Raw genomic sequence first — 17,695 nt, 5'->3', positions numbered from 1 at the left:
CTCTCTGTGCTGCCCCCCCCCCCCCCCCCCCCCCCTCACACACGGACTCTGCCACCCCACATGTACAAGAAAATACCTGTGTGTTTATGTGTAATATTGATTGTTGTCTAAAATAATGTTTCTGATTAAACTTGAAAAAGTAAAACTTTAAGTGCATTTATTTGTCAGAAGGGTTTTCATAAAGACACTAAAGGAATCACTGCCAAATAAATCAAATATATAAACATGTAGATATATTGATATATTTAAGATTCAAGGGTTTATTGTCATCTGCACAACAATTACATTTAGCAGTTGCTGGCAATGAAATGCTTGAGTCCCAGGCTCCCCTTTAGCCATGCTCAGAAATTACACAAGGAATAAAATAAAAAATAAAAATAGATTATAAAAAATAAAAATGAAATAGAATATATGAAATATAAAACAAAACAAATAAAAAAGTAGTGCAAAATATTGTAAGGTGCAGAGAGATGAATTATGACAGATGGGAGGAGTTTAAAAGTCTTATGGTCTGGGGGATGAAAGTGTCTCTGAGCCTGCTGGTGCGGGCCGGGCACGACACACAAATGACATGAGGTGAAATCTCTGAATTGCTGTTGTGCGTTTCACAGAGATTTCAGATTCACTTGTAAAATGACTTTTTCAATCTGAGTGTGTTTTTCCTACTTGGAGCAAAAGGCTCTTTATTGTCTGTGCACCGCTCATAGTTCTTCTATTAGTGTAGCAATAATGTTTGAGTTGGACATGGACAAAGACAGAGAACTAATGCAAAAGCTTTACTTCACAGACTGGATCTCTGAATATGTTTTGGAGAAAGTGAATGGAAGGTAAACGCACAACAGAGAGGAAATAATTTCCATTTCTGCTCAAATTAAATGATATTTAAATGTTATGTAATAATAAGAGAAGTCTGGGAAAAAAGATCCCTTTGGCCTTTTTTTTCCGAGCCACTGTGATTTATATAACGAAACCACAGCTGGAAAACTGTGCTGGCATCAGGTACAAGACAGGAAAAGGAAAATACTCAACAATTCCAGGCATGAGACCATCACATGACGCTGCCTTCTGTGGAATAAATGTCAGGTCGTTGAGGGAGGAAAACTACAGATGAACCATACGCAAAGCTGCAACTGGCAGATATAACAACAGTAAATTACCAAGTTGAAATAAGTGACTGGTGTGTTTTTACAGTTCAGAGGGGAAACAGTGTCCTTCTAAATCCACAGTGATAAACAATGTAATGATAAATTATAGTGATCTAAATACTGTCTAATGTCAGTAGCATTTAATCTCAGTCACAAAGCTGCTCCAATGTCGTTATTTTACAATTTAAGGGGGCTAATGGATGGATAAACACAAATGATTCAAGTTAAACCTACATGAGCAAACACAACATTCATATAGTTTCAGCTGCTAAACTTGAAATGGTGACTGTTTTAGCAGCAATTGTGCAATGAACAACTGTTGCACACATGTGATATGTTGTGTTTCGGCCACCTGATGGACATTCAGTCCAATATTTACTCTCTTTCACTCCTTTCACTTCATTCATATTTTTAACAACCACCAGCAGAGGTGAGTGAGCTGAGAGACGCTAAAACATTCAATAGATCGGAGGGGAACCGTAGTAGAGATCATTTTCTGTGTGTTCATCAATATGAGGCAAATTAAACATAACACATCATGTGACATATATATTGTGCCACAAGAAAACTGCATCACTGCCTCAACTGGCCCACATCTGTATGATATGACAGAGGTTTATGCGCTGCAATCCTAGTTGTTGATTTTCTGTTGACTTTTTGTAATTTGTAAGTTAAATCCTCATTTCCTGCAACACACAAGATTTCTCACAGGGACTCTTCTTCATATTTGTTGAACAAGATAAGATATTGCATGGATAATTGTTCTATTAAGTACGACTGTCAAACCACTGGGTGATCATTTGCCTGGTGTCAGCGGAGCTGAACAGATGGTTGGACCAAGAGAGTGACAGTATGACAGTAGCAGCAAACCGAGACAGGTCAATTATAGTGGCAGCAGAAGGAGGAACAGTTGATCTGGGGCTCCTTCAGCTTCCTAAGGAGCTGGACACAGGCCGCCTTGATCTCCAGCTAAAAATGCAATGTCACCAGTGAGTCCCGATGTAGCATCACGTCTATCAAAGCTCCATCCTCAAAGAGAGCTCTGTTTACAGAGGCTGAAAAACTCATTCAATTGTGTTTGTGTTTACGGATATCAGTAGCTTCATCAGAGCGATCCTCGTGGCAATTAAAAACCTGGTTATGGTCCAACATGACACAGAAGAGACTCACGCACCTGTCCTCGATGAATGTTCACACAGACATTTTGATCTCTTTGGACATTGGTGCCCTAATGAGGGACTTCATCTCTGCAACCGCGACGTGCTAAGTCATATTTGGAACCCAGCTCAAGGTAAGTGTTTGGTTTATGAGCTGCCGCCGAGCAGCAAATGTTTTTGGCGATGTTGTTGTGTGGTGTGCAAATGTGGTGGTTCGACCGGTTAAAGTATTGTGCATATTTGGATTTGTTCTGATTCACTGTGTGCAATGGGCTTGTGGACCTGTTCAATGTGCGAAGGCTATTTGTGTTTTATGTGTGCTCTGTCAAAGAGCCAAAGGTTTAAATGATTGAATGTAATTTGTTAGTGCTGTTAAAATATTGCATGTATGTGGATGTGTTCTTGTCCGCTGAGCACGACAGCCTTTAGGACTTGTTTAACCATGTTTTGGCAGTAGCCTGTTGTTTTCGCTGAAACTTCCCCTCCCACTGCCGCACCCCCAACTTAAGGCCTCTTCCAACAGCTCTGTTTATATTGCACTTTTATTGTCATGACAACCAGTAAAAATCTATATAAGTATAGTATAGTTTTGCCATTCACCTTTTCTCACCAACATTCATACAGTGCATCCATGTGCAGCACTTTTCTCTATCACAATCATCAGGAATCCTACCCAAGGACACTGTGGCATGCGACCAGGAGAAGACTTACATGTCATTGTTGCTGTTGATTTCCAGCAGTTGTGTCACAGAGAAAGATCTCTGCTTGTTACAACCTGTTAATGTGTGGGGTTGAGAGCGTCAGTGTGGATGAGTAGATTGTGACATGTCAGAAGCAGAGCAATCACTTACTGTAGTATGAACTAATTGGAACTGAGCAGTGCAGTTAATATATAATTAAATAATAATAATAATAGCAGTAATATGCAGAAAGATGAGCGTATATGTCGTATATATTTTTCACATCTGTTTTAAAAATAACATTTTATCTACAATTGATCTTATTCATACATATTGTATAAATACAAACATTTTATATGCAATAGTGTAATAAACGTGTCTCAGGTCATAGTCACATTGGCTCCATCACATCTTCCAAAGAAGACTTACATATGTCATTGCTGCATTTGATTATAATAATTGTTCCTGTGATGAAATCACCACCACATTTTCTAAATGTATGCAGAAGTCAACATGGATGAAATCCAACTACTTACATGGTGTGTTTTGCGTGTGTGTATGTGTGTGTGTATATGTGTGTGTCTGTGAGAGAGATATCAGATGCTATTGTTAGCCGCACTGGTGGTGCAGGGCAATATATCCAGTTCATGCAATTAATTGGAATTTCTGGTTTTGCATGATGAAACACCTACATTATGAAAGCTGAGTTGTCATAACAAAAAAATTTAAATAACATATACATATAACATTGTTATACATTAAATACCCAACAGTTAATAAAGTAGTATAATGAGCACATTCATAAGTCCTTTTACTTTCAATTGTAAATTGAGTATATTGTGCTGCTAATACTTACATTTTTCTGATAAAGGCTATGAAGTACTTTTACATTAAAGTATTACAATTGTTACTTCACATTAAGGAAGGGAGGATTACATTACATTAGGCTGATGCTTTTATCCAAAGCGACTTACAATAAGTGCATCAACCAAGAGGGTTCAAACCAAAAACAACTAGATATCTTCCACAACTGGGTAGCAAAACATAGCCTAAACTGAAAAACTGAAAACCTGCAGTCACTGTCACTAAACAGACTAACATGAGACAAAATATAAATCAAAGTTTTCAATTCATTAGTCCATCTGCTCTAACATAGTCACACGGTTTCGTGTTTTCATTTTCTCTGTATAACCATTCGTCCTTTCAACCCTAATAATGCATGCAAAGCCTTTTTTCAAGGCTGACACTCAGCTGTTCTGTCAGAGTGCAAAGGTAAGATCACTCTATGATTAACCGATAAGAAACTGAAAACTAACGCTCTAATGCCACAGCTCAACCTTGACCTCACTTTATGTGCATTTGTACAGGTAAATAGATATCACTCTTTATCAGCAATTGATGGAGGGACTCTGCAAGTATGTCAAATTCACACATCCAAGGTGACTATTTAAATAGAGCTTTGAGTGAGCAACCTTGATTAAATTGCATATTTTATGATAGACCAAAATATTGTTATATTTATTCTTACATTTACAGAACATAATCCTCCAACATCTGCCTTTTTTTATTTTTTTTACCCATGAAGCACACTGGTGGACCACAGTGCCAATAGTTTTTGGAGATGATAGAGAAGACTTCCCTAGATGAGGTGTTGTCAGAAACGAGATGCCATACTTCTCAGTGGAGGCCCTCGGCTGATGATCATTCTGCACATGCATCCAAAAATATATAAAGGAACAGCAGGAAGATTACAAAATAAGAATACTCTTTTTATAGGCTGACATATTTGGCCTGTACGTAGGTATATAGGGTGGGATGTCTACACAGGGATAGCCATCATGTGCATTGAGAGTAGCTGGAAGTAAGCGTCTCGAGAGAAAGTGCGATCAAGATATATGTTCCTGAGCTGGACGCAGAATTTCTGGCAACTGAACTATCAGGCTTGTAGAACATTGAACTGATCAATGTGTCCCCCATTATTACCACTCACCATTGAGTATTGGAAAAGACACGTGTTTGCAAAGGTGTTTGTTTAAACACACTAAATAATGATGTAACTTGTTTGACCTGGCCATCATGTTAGAGTTCTAGCCAGCTACCTAAGTAACGTCTGTTTGCCAGTTCAGACTGTGACTAAACTTACATTGGACACAAGTCATCTCTTAGTTTGGGCAAAACTCACAACACCTTAGGTTCCACAGCACAAATCTTGAAAATTCAGTATCAACACACACACAAAATTCAGCAATTCCCCATATTTTTTCCAATCGATACAAACTCTAACCTTTTCAAAAGGTTCAGCTGCTGGAGCCAAAAGTTTTTCTTGAAAAAAGCACAAAAAGACAGACGTTGAGAACAGTCTAATGCACAAAATGTTACACTCTAGCTGACTGTTATCAATTTCAAGTATACTTAACTTAAATATACAAATAATAAGTGCTAAGGTTTTAAGCTTAATAAATGAAACTAAACCAGCAAGGGACGCACACATTGTCAGCTGATGTGCTTGGCATGGGGTCACGCAAGCAGTCAAACATGGTGTACTGTTTTGAATGTATCCTGTGTGTGACTAGGGGTCTGTACCACGAAGTTCAACATACCCAGGATGTCTTTCCAAGATTACGTTTAATTTAACCTAACAATCTTAGTCAGCCTAAGTGGTCACATGAAGCTGGTTACAGCAATGTGAGGTTCAACTTCAGTAGAGCATGTTGATTACACTTCTAATTGCTGTTTGCTAATTCTTTAAACGTTAAAGATTTAAAACCAAGGTCACAGCATAAAGGGTTACAATAGTGTCTATTCATGTATCCTCACAAAATAGTAAATGCTGGAAGCTTGGAACTGTAGTGACAGGTCTCATTGCAATACCACTGTTGCTGACAAATCACTCGCTGGTGTATCACAGGTGTGTAGTATCACCTACAATTCCTCTAGGTGGCACCAAACAGACAATGTGAATTCAATCACCTTAAAACTTAACTCAGAGTACGTCACTATTTGTGCCATCTAATTGTTGCTTAGTGTTTTTACACGAAGCTTCAAACTTCAAACAAGCTTCATTAATTGTCTCCCCACCGACAAAGTGGGAAAAGAATCCTGGATCCTCCCTGTGATCCAGATCCACACCAAACCCACATCCTCACAAAATAGTAAATGCTGGAAGCTTAGATTACAAAGTCTTTATCTTCCAATCAAGAGAAACAAGGAAGAACAGCCAGGTGAAGTTAATGTGATTGGTTGTTGCTTAGCCTGCAATTCAGCTTTCCCCACCAACCTCAACTGTTTTTTTGTATTATTATATGTTTAAATTAGCAATGTTAGTGTCATATTGTGCAAAAAATGAGGACCATAGTAAACATTTTACAAAATTGTAACGTTTCTCTAATTTTGACAACACCAATCAGTTCTCTTACTACTTCGTCAATCTACCATTATTATAGCAACTTGAGCTTATACTAATATGGCACAAAAGTAATATTCAGTCCAGTTACCACACACACAATGGGAGCACAGCAGAGACCTTGAATCTGTTTAGCAACTGGAATTCTCCCTCTTGGTAACACTGTCCATGGACTCCGGTCAAGGCCATCTCTCTTTCACTCACTCACACACACACACACACACACACACACACACACACACACAAACACACACACACACACACACACACAAACACAAAGAGAATAAGAGAGAGAGAGGACCAGGGAACCCAATTTCCTCGAGAAATCCCTGTGAGATAACAGACTAGATGATAAAGGATGTATATGCTACACTCAACTTATCTTGAAATCTGAAATCAAGATCAATCTTTCTCTTGTACTTACAAATAACTTACAAATAACTATGTTGCTCTGGCTTCTTCAAACTGATTTTTGATATGAAATGATCAGATTTTTAGATATAAAGCTAATATTTTGAAAAAAATATACACACAGGGTTATCTGTTAGATAAATGTAGGGTAATAAAGCAGGCAGCAAAGGGTGTACCCTTGCATACAGTATAAATACCTCCCACACTGCTTGTCACAGCTCACATTCACACAGTTTTGTTACATAATTTTCTCTGACTTAGTCACAGTTAATCTCAGTGTCATCTGTGTGAGCACTAGTCGCTGTTACTGAGCCTCCTGCTGTATTGGATCTTCCTAACATCATCATGATATTAAGTATTGCTCTGATCTGGGCAATAGTTGTGGCACTTTGCTGCCTGTTATGGCTCGCTGTGGGGATACGACACAGGTAAGACTCGACATAGTGATATCTAGAAGCTGATTTTTGTTGTGTAAGCTACTGTATTTATTCAGCATATGTGTTTAGAAGTGCAATGGTAGATTGTAGGACTCTGTTGAACTAGAGTTACTTTTTTGACTACACCCATACCAACCTGACAGTTTACGTGCCAAACAACAACACATGTGCATGATTCATGTTGCCCATCCATCATGTGAATGACAAACTGTGGGTATGCATGCAACGAGCAGGACTCAAACAAAGGTCTTTGTAGGGATGATGGAATTTGTTTGGCAGGCTTCACATAGACACCAGTTTGCTGTCAGTGTTGTGTAACGACTGGTGATGTGCAATCACATTGAAGAGGAAGCAGGTTTTGTGTTTTTCTCTGTAATAGTTGAAATACTTTGTGGTTAGATTGCAACTACATGGGCAGCACTCTAAAACTCTAGGTCACAGGGTGCACTGGTGGTGTTTGCGTCAGGTGGAGACCTTTGTTGGATGGCATTACCCATTTATCTCTTATTTACTTTTAAGCTCTCTCTCTATTGTCACTATCTTAGATTGCAAAAACAGTTCAGTGCAAACCACATATCACTATATTTGATGACTTGTAGGTGATGTTCCTTTATCTTTTGTCTTAGAATGATTTCCAAAATGTTGTTGTTTCACTCACAAAGCATAAAACAAGACTTTGTTTCTGATTTCATTGAAAGAAATAACATTATGAGAGTACATGATTTTTTGGCTATACGTTGAATCCTATTGCTGACTATCAGTCAACCGTTATGAGAAGCAAAATGGGCATTAACTCCTCTCAGGGATTATTAGTTCAGACAAATACAATCCTCTGTATCCCCATAAATTACTGAGCCACAATACAGACAATGATTTAATGTATTATCAGCGGTGCTAAGTTTTGGTTGTGTACTGAATATTCTCTGAAATCTCTTTCTCAAAATAGGCAACCTGGTGAGCCTGTAGTTGAAAATGGCTTCATCCCTTACTTGGGCTGTGCTTTGCAGTTCGGGACCAACCCTCTCCAATTCCTCCGCAGCCGCCAGAAGAAGTACGGCCACATTTTCACCTGCAAGATTGCAGGCCAGTACATTCATTTTCTGTGTGACCCCTTCTCCTACCATTCAGTCATCAGACAGGGGAGGCACTTGGATTGGAGGAAGTTCCACTTTGATACATCTGTCAAGGTACATTTATTTGATGTTGCCTTTTATCATTATTCTATGTTATATCAGAATATTATTTCTTCATCCTAAGCCTCTTCTTCCTTCCCTCACTAGGCCTTTGGCCATGACAGCTTTGACCCTCGCCATGGCCACACCACAGAGAACCTGCACCAAACCTTTCTGAAGACCCTGCAGGGTGAGGCCATACCCTCTCTGATAGAGACCATGATGGGCCACCTGCAGGATGTCATGCTGAAGTCAGACACACTCAGTCCCAGGACGGAGCAGTGGGAGGTGGATGGCATCTTTGCTTTCTGCTACAAGGTCAGTAACTGAGCTTTACACTGGAGGCATAGAAGAAAATTGAAAATACTGGAAGAGATAGTTTGCCTCCTAAGGGTTTCCTAAGGGTTTGTGATTTATAGTGGACAGTCTGAATAAGATTGGCTAATAACATTAACTTTTTCAATTTTTATCTTCCAAAGCGTTATCATGTACAATTCTTTAACAATACCCCCTGTATATTCAGTTTACATTTCCATATTCGCTATGGCCTATATTATGTTCCAAAAATCCTAACACATTTCCTTTTTGGCCTACTGTTCCCCAGGTGATGTTTGAGGCTGGCTATTTGACACTGTTTGGTAAGGAGCTTGGTGAAGATAAATGTCAAGCTAGGCAAGCAGCCCAGAAAGCCTTAGTGCTCAACGCTCTGGAGAATTTCAAAGAATTTGATAAGATCTTTCCGGCATTGGTGGCTGGTCTGCCCATACATGTCTTCAAGAGTGCATACAGTGCCAGAGAGGTAAATGGGCATTTCCCTATGACTATGAAAAGAGATATTGACAACATTAACTATTTTGCTCTAAAACCACATTTGATGTCTCTGTGCTGCCATTTCTAACTATTTTATCGGTATGAACCTTTCATAAAAGAAACCCATATATTTACATTTATTTTTGTACTCATCCTTTCAAATGTGCAGAACCTGGCAAAGACCATGAATCCTGAAAACCTTTCCAAGAGGGAGAACGTGTCTGATCTGATCTCAATGAGGATAATCCTAAATGATGCCTTATCTACCTTTAATGATCTGAGCAAGGCAAGGACTCACGTCGCTCTGCTATGGGCCTCACAGGCTAACACCCTGCCTGCAACCTTCTGGTGTCTCTTTTATATGATCAGGTATGCTGAAAAAAATATTGTTTTCATATCGTAAATAAAAGAGACTGCAGCTAGGATGAATGGCTTAACTCACCAGTGTGAGGGTATTCTGTCTTTATTGCCTATGACTAGGATCATGACATTGCGAAAGATTTTTATCTACCAGGAAAAGTGTAGAAATAATGTGATAAGTGATGCAAGAGCAAAGGAAGTTGCATATGTCCTATTTATTTATTTATTAGCAAATGACTGAGCTGTCAGTTCAGTCAGTTCAGGCGTTATTAACTGTTGTGAGAACACTCTGCTGTTTACAGCCTGTGGCTGCAGTGGCTAGTCAACCAAATTATTTGTATACCAGGTACCAAACAGCTTGCTTTGACACGCAGTGGCATGTAGGGAGCTGATTTGCTTAATTAGCTAGATGTTTAATTTGTTACCGAGCTAACAATGTTGTCAGGCCTCACAGAATGACTGATCTTATACAGCCCTCACTGTTACTTGGACCAAGAGCTGAGGAAAAGAGTATAATTTGTGTGATAAACCTCATTTTTCATAGACATATTTGTCATTGTGAGTGTGAGGCATACTCCTCTCTAAAGATAATTAGTGCTGCTTAAATTTAGGGCACCAGACCTATCAGCAATGCCAGGCTAAAATACCCCATGATTCATATAGCTTTTCATATAGGTACTGTCTGTGTAGTCCAGCACATTGGATTTGAAATAAAACAATTCCTGCACCATTCATCTGATGTACAGCAGTCTCAGAAAGTATTCAGACCCCTTCACTTTATGCACACCTTAATCTGTTGTAGATTTGATTCAAATAGATACAATTGCCATTTTGCCCAACAGTTTGCCTTCAGTGACTTTTGTCTTTTGATGATTTGTAAAAGAAAAACGTAACTCTGCAATTAGCTGCTTGCAGCTAACCTATGGGGTGTTTTTGTGTATTGCAATAGTGTATCCCTAACAACAGTGACAGTGAATGTGACTTACAGGCTTCTGTACCTGTGTTCAGGAGTCCTGATGGTCTGAGAGCAGCTTGTGAGGAAGTGCAGAAAGTTCTGGATGATTCAAATCTGACAGCTGACCCAAGTAACCCCTCTCTGAGCCTTACCAGGGACCAGCTGGACAACATGCCTGTTCTGGGTAAGATTTCCAATGGATCACTAGAAAAGAAAAGTATCAACCATCATTGCTAAATTGAAATCTTGAGTTGTTAACATGGCATATGTGACACACTGAGGTGGTCTTCATACATAATATGGGCATGTTTTGTACTTTTAAAGGTCGTAAAGTAATGTTATTGATCTCAATTATTTGTATTCCTTTCTGTTTATAGACAGCATCATCAATGAAGCCATGCGTCTCTCTAGTGCTTCTTTGAATGTGCGTGTGGCCAAGGAAGACTTTCTGCTTCACCTTGACAACCAAGAAGCTTACCGTATAAGGAAGGATGATGTCATTGCTTTATATCCGCCCATGCTGCACTACGATCCAGAAATCTACGAGGATCCCTATGTAAGGCGGGAGAACAGTCTTCTTCAAGAAATCACTGTAAATTGTGATGCCCCACTGAAAAGTCATCTCCCTTTCTCCCTCTCTTCTCTTCACCCTACAGGAGTACAAGTTTGACCGTTTCCTGGATGAGAATGGTCAGAACAAAACTGCATTTTTCCGCAAAGGACGGCGGCTTCGTTATTACTGCATGCCCTTCGGCTCCGGCGTCACCAAATGCCCAGGCAGGTTTTTTGCTATGTATGAGATCAAGCAGTTCCTCAGTCTTGTGTTGTCTTACTTTGACGTGGAACTGTTGGACCCCGCTGTCAAAGTCCCACTTCTGGACCAGTCCCGTGCTGGACTAGGAATCCTTCAGCCTACCTATGATGTGGACTTCAGGTACAAGCTGAAATCGAAACACTAGGCTTTGTCTTTTGTTAGACTGTGTGACTGAAGTACATATTGTACATAGTATATATTTATCAGTGTTAATGAAGATGCTTTGCTGCATATGTAAATAGATTGAATTATACATTTCTGTTGTTTTAATTTGCTGCTGAAGAACATGAATTCCTTTTTTATCTTTCAATTGAGCTTTGTTTCACTCTTGCACAACAATGACTGAAATGCATTATCTAGGTAAGGATGCATCCCTGTATATATGCAAGTGGTGTCAGACCACTGTATGTGTATTAGTTTGTGTTAAATGGTGGGCTCATAAATGGGACCCAGTATATGTGATATGAATTATTTTGATTGTGTTTTTTAAAATGTTTTATCTATCTGTACAGATGTATTAAGGTAGTAGAAGGTGAAACTGGCATGTTGAGTTATACATATTTCAGTGGTGGTTAAAGAAAAGGCAGATCTGCTTTTGTTACATTACTGCCAACAGGCAGCCATTTGATTCAACAGCTATCACCGAGCCACATTATTATTTTAATGGTAATATAGTAACAACTGTAAATCAATCCACAATCATGAGAACTTCATAAAGAGAGCCAGAGAACGTTTGAAAGACTTAAGGAATAAAAATAAAAAATTAAAGGAAAACTGTGTTGTGATATATTCATTACCTGTTTTGCTATAAGAGGAATAATCTAAATGTCCTCTCCATGTTGCCATGGGTACCATTTTACTAATAAATGTAATCTTCCTTTAGGTACCTAAATGCCCCCATATAAAAAACCTCAGTTTAGCTGTGTCCCTGATTTAAATCTGTAGTGGAAAATTTGAGTCTTTGCAAGAGGAATTTTGACACAAGCCTTGAACTTTTCCTACTTTGAATTACATCATGTTTCCAGTCAAACAGCTCAGACATGGTGTAATCTTACTCCCATGAAAGGACAAATTAGAACAGAACCTTAAAAGGTCTGTTTAGGCAAATGGGATAAAATTTCACATCTGCACAGTCAAGCACAGTCTGCACAATGTAAGCTACTGTTTGCCAATGATAATAGAGAGAGATAGCCGGGCCTTGTTGCATGCTCTAGTCACACCCTGTTCCCACTGCAATAGATTTTGTAATGCTGCATTTTACTGAGATGATTGTATGCTCATATGTACAACAGAATGATCCTGAACCACCCACACATGTCACGAAACTTTCACTGCAGCCCTGTTTTCACCAGCGAGCAAACAGAAACTCAAAACTCTGGAGATCCTCTGCAGTTTCTCCAGAAAAGGTGGATGTGTGAACGCAAATGTGTGTGTGAGACAGCTGATTAGGGGTTCACTGTTCGCTGGATTCAACAAGTGGGGGGGTTGATGACGCTTTTAACACTCGACAGATACAAAAATAATGTCTTTGGTGAAAAAGGGGAGCCATACACGTAGACGACAACGACAAAGATTTGTGCTGATGTGCCCAGACCACACTGGCTGCGGTTGCAATGCGGATCGGCTGCACTGCAGTTCTGCTGTGGCGGCTCTAAACCTGACCACATGGGTGCCTAAATGAAACTCACACAGCAAGTGTAGCTCAGTTGTTAGTCTAAACATAAGCCAGCACCAACTTGTGCTTTCACACGGGGATTGAATCCCAGTCTACTGTAAGAATGAATTAGTTCCTGAAGGCAGCAGATGTTGAGAAGGCCACCCTGTGAGTGCTTCCTATAAAATGGTGCAACAATTTACAACGTCTCACACCCAGGTTATTAATAAAAAAACACATCTGGTGAAGGCCAAAAAGCAAGACCCAAGGAGCCATTGGGCTTTCTACGGACGTGCAACTAGTCTTTTGCCCTGTCTCAATTCCTCTCCCTTAGCCCCACCCCTAGATATGACGTGCCCCCCCTCCAAAAGCCACAAGAGAGAGGGCTTGAACATCTTCCCCTCGCTAAGTCATCAGCAGCCAACCAACTTTATTACAGTGACAAACGATATCAACTAACAACAAGTGTCAACCAACATTACAACAGTGACACATCTGACAACTGCAGGACAGATGGGACAGACACAGTCAGTCAGTGTGTTTACATCGGTTATTTTAATGTAATGTCAGTTCTGTCCATAGAAGTCCCCGCACTGAAAACGTTATACAACACGAGCAAGGAAATTTGAAAAACTTGCGGCTTGACAATTTTTCAAACTTCATCAGAGAGTTATTCATTTCTCTCACTGATTTGCTTCCAGATTAGAATAAAATATTCTGCTGGATTAAAAAAATGTTCACAGTTATTTTTGCAGTGTACCCGCAGCGGTCGCCATGTTGAAACACTTCGTCTGTTCATGAAGCATTAGGTAATTTTCTTCTACCCCTTCAGTTTTATCATGGTCGTGAATACACTACTGTTGAATGGGTGTTTGAAAGACTATATTTTGGACTTGAAGACAGAATCACTACACCATATGAACGATAATGTTGCTTCATGACTTCTGGATGTGTAGATAAACAGCTGTATGCACACAGGTTTGCCGATAAGCATACAGCTGTTTAGGTGATACTACACAACTACCACCCATAACATCATTAACAGATAAGTGGTTTTAGTGTTGTGGCAGATCAGTGTACGTTTGATTGAAAACTAGAAAATAAGTTGGAAGTCTCATAACTGATGGTTCAGGATGGATTCTTTCAAATCAGGCCATGGGCATGTAGCTGATCAATGTAAATTAGTGCGTATTCACAGTTTGTTTAATGCTGCCCCCGAAAGTCTTTTGTTGCAGGTTAAATGATTAATGAATTCTAAAACATCACATGTCTAATAAAGAAATAAGTGGGCCTCAGCATAGAGGATTAAATGTGTTTTCTCAGAATCCATTGTTTTTAAGTACTGTATATACCAAAATATTGTTGTTTTTGATTATTGATATATATTGGTAATATAATATAATTGACTAATTCATATTAAGTATTAGGCCATTAGAGGTGAACTCAGTTCAGCCTGTTCACTCCTTAATAACCCCGTTACCCTGCAGTAACCTCTGCAGTGCAGCTGACTGAGTAATAGGAATCATGCAGAGTGAGGCACCAAATTGAATTAATGAAAGAGACATAGGTTATATTTGTTGCAGATAACAAGGCCAGCTGCACAGGCGTGGCTATGGACTGCATTCATTTCACTGTGGAAAGACAAATGTTGTTCCCCTTTTTTTTTGTTTTATGCAAAAGGTTACAATGGTTACAATGGGCCCTTTTTTCACCGCAGACATTTGGTAATTGATAACATTAACAATGGTCTACAGTGTCTCACTGTGACATGACAGCGTGAGTCAGCATGAACAACACCAGCTTCCCTGAAACAGAAGAAGCTTAATGAATTTGAACCACCAGTATTGTGGTATCATGTATTATATTGTTTAGTCTTGTGCTGTTCTGCTACATGTTAAAATGACCTTTGGCAGCGCTGAGGTTAGGATATGATTGTGTTTTTTTTGGAATGACATGGCCTGTAATTAACTTATGATTATAATTAATAATAACATCCACTTTATGTGTTAAATTCTGAGCATAAATATTCGTGTTGCCACGAAAAAACACTGCCCGGAGCCTTAAAACCATGATTGCTGATAACACACAGTGATCTGTGACAACTTAATGACACGTTACTGCAGGAGAAACCACAATGATTCAGTTCAACGGTGGGTAGTTATCTTACTTCTTTAATCTTATCTGTTTCAAAATAGATATTAAGCCATAACACCAGCTGTGTATTTGTATTCTGAGACACTGATGTCATTTAAACCAGAATAATCTTACAAGGCTTTGATGTGGTCCACCTAAAATGGTACAGTAAGGTGTCATTCTAGCAAACGTGCAGTGCACGTGGAAGAGCGTTATCTTGATGGTAACGGTGCATTAAAAACATGTTATTGTGTCTTCAAGGTCCTGGTGTCAGAGGAATGGGAGGAAGTCAGGGTTAATGAAGCACTTTCCTATATCAACAGGTGTACACATTAAGTATAACCTTTGACTCATGCCGCTGTGTGTGTGTGAGAATGCAAGACAGACAGCTGGACATGCTGATGTAAGTGCCTTTGACATCACCTCTGTATAAACATTGTCAGAGCAAACATGTTATTGAGAAATATCTGTTTGAACTGGAAAAGCCTTCGCAGCTTCAATGGCTGACAGGTTCCTATTGGTCAAATCCACTCTGGACCAATCCACTCTACTTTACCCCTGATATCAAACTGCATTGTGGGTGTTCACATAATATATAGGATGTGAAGTGTAGATAAGCACCAGCCTGGTGTGTGTGTGTGTGTGTGTGTGTGTGTGTGTGTGTGTGTGTGTGTGTGTGTGTGTGTGTGTGTGTGTGTGTTTTCATCAAACCTGGTGGGAATATTACATAAAATAAGATAATCCTTTTTTAGTTCCACTATGGCAAAATTTACAGTATTACAGCAGCAAGTGTCAAAATAGACATTGGTTAGTAAGTTCAGTACTAAAGTGTAAAGAATGGAAAAAATGTGAATTTAATGAATCAAATATATAAAGTGTAAAAACAGGACAAAATGTGTGTTGTGAGAATATGTACAGTGCATGGATTACACACTGGTATTACTTGTACCTACAGATAAATAACTTAAGGAGCTGATCAGAGGTCGCGGAATATGATCCAAAATCACATCGTCCTAGAGACCAGCATTGAGAAAAGATAGACAATCTATTTATAAGAAAATAAATCATTAAATGATATCATATGGGCGAAGTCCGAAAATGACATCATCCACTGTTTCCTGTCAGAAAATGATGTATCATGTAGAAAAGCATTCATTTTATTATTGCAACACAATCTACAGCTTATCTTTATTAAACAATCATTATCATTGTACGGTCTGAATTATGTATGATGTCCTTATGAAATGGCTGTAATAAAGGCGGCGGTGCGTGACAGAGGTATATACAGTGCAAGATTTCAACAGTTGCATGAATTAACTTGAACTTTTCTGTGATAAATAACAGTTTCATTTTTGGTTGGGTAACTCTGTCACACTTTACAATACTAGCATTAATATGCATTTACCAATATTTAACTAATATCTGCTTCACATATGTTTGTTTTTATATAATTTTTCCAGTCTTCTCCACCCAATTAAGGCACTTTACAGTCAGATTCACTCATACAGAGCTTCCATAGTTTATATCTGTCTTTTCTATCTCACACCATTCAATGCAGACTGGAGGAGCCGAAGATTGAACTAAGTACCTTCTCGTAGTGGACGACCCTCTCTACCTCCTGAGCCGCAGCCCCCCATCATTTACTGTATTTCTCCTAAGGATTTCGATGAGATCTCGTCTATGTGTTCGACTCCAAGTCAATTTTCTGGCATTTTATTCTTCATTGGTGTTTGTTGGGTCTTACTATGTAAAGTACCATGAGATACTGTATGTTATGATTTGGCACCATACAAATACAATTGAACTGAATTGAATTAAGTGAGCTGTGTTTGCATAGGTCATAGGTCCACAGGTAAATGGAGCAGCAACATTACACATGCAAACAAACCTCAACAAGTGGGAAATGTATACGTTTTTCCATTTCACAGGGCAAAAACCTTTAGGGATGAGGACTAACTGGTTGGTTTTGCAGTTACCGTGTGGTCCACCTACACTCAAGTGTATAGCAAACGAGCAGCTGCCTCCTGGAGCTGTGGGCGCCTCTGAAGTCTAAACCTGAATAAAATGTAAACACAAGATTCAAAATATCAGTAAGGCATCATACACACTCAGAAAGAATGAAGTGAGTTTAGTGAGAGAGAGAAAGAGAGAGAGGCTCCAAACATCTTAAACGCCTTCTGCTCAGATGACTGTGAACAAACTGGACTTCTAGTACTGAAGGTGTGATTGTTATTGTTGCCACGCACACCAACCAGTGTTTGCAGTTTTACCAGTTGAACCGGGATCAAGACGTACAGCCTAGTACAGTTCTAAAAGTTTCACCAAAGTTTCAATGGTATGTGTGTGTGTGTGTTCTTCTGAGGTCATTAACAGAGATCCACATACGTATGTTACGGACGTACGGACGTACGGACAATGAGAAGAAGAAGAATGCCGTTATTGTCATGGAACAGGGTGTACAATGATATTATAGAGAATGGCACCCATGGAAACACACAAGTATATCTCATCATTTATCATTTAGTCTCACCACATAGCTTTTGGTTCTAAATGTCCTTCACCAG

The 17,695-nt window shown here is 39.2% G+C and overlaps 1 protein-coding gene across 1 annotated transcript; it reads left to right on the top strand.

Moving 5' to 3' along the window:
• Positions 1–7,014: 7,014 nt before the first annotated feature.
• cyp7a1 (cytochrome P450, family 7, subfamily A, polypeptide 1) lies at positions 7,015–12,118 on the top strand. The gene is made up of 8 exons (XM_020105916.2): positions 7,015–7,224; positions 8,180–8,420; positions 8,514–8,723; positions 9,010–9,204; positions 9,385–9,584; positions 10,584–10,714; positions 10,908–11,086; positions 11,187–12,118. The coding sequence occupies exons 1-8, from the start codon at positions 7,142–7,144 to the stop codon at positions 11,487–11,489; spliced, it is 1,542 nt and encodes a 513-aa protein (XP_019961475.2). The 5' UTR covers positions 7,015–7,141; the 3' UTR covers positions 11,490–12,118.
• The last annotated feature ends 5,577 nt before the right edge of the window (positions 12,119–17,695 follow it).

The sequence above is a fragment of the Paralichthys olivaceus genome, chromosome 16 (assembly GCF_024713975.1).
Source record: "Paralichthys olivaceus isolate ysfri-2021 chromosome 16, ASM2471397v2, whole genome shotgun sequence".
Lineage (NCBI taxonomy): Eukaryota > Metazoa > Chordata > Actinopteri > Pleuronectiformes > Paralichthyidae > Paralichthys > Paralichthys olivaceus.
The sequence above is the reverse complement of the archived record's forward strand: the minus strand, read 5'-3'. Positions and strand labels throughout refer to the sequence as shown.

What these genes read in the sequence shown, in the direction of transcription:
- cyp7a1 (XM_020105916.2), top strand. Translation starts at nt 7,142, where the DNA reads ATGATATTAAGTATTGCTCTGATCTGGGCAATAGTTGTGGCACTTTGC. An exon ending in ACTTTGATACATCTGTCAAG is followed by an intron (nt 8,421 to 8,513) that starts GTACATTTATTT and finishes TTCCCTCACTAG; the next exon opens with GCCTTTGGCCATGACAGCTT. An exon ending in TCTTTGCTTTCTGCTACAAG is followed by an intron (nt 8,724 to 9,009) that starts GTCAGTAACTGA and finishes ACTGTTCCCCAG; the next exon opens with GTGATGTTTGAGGCTGGCTA.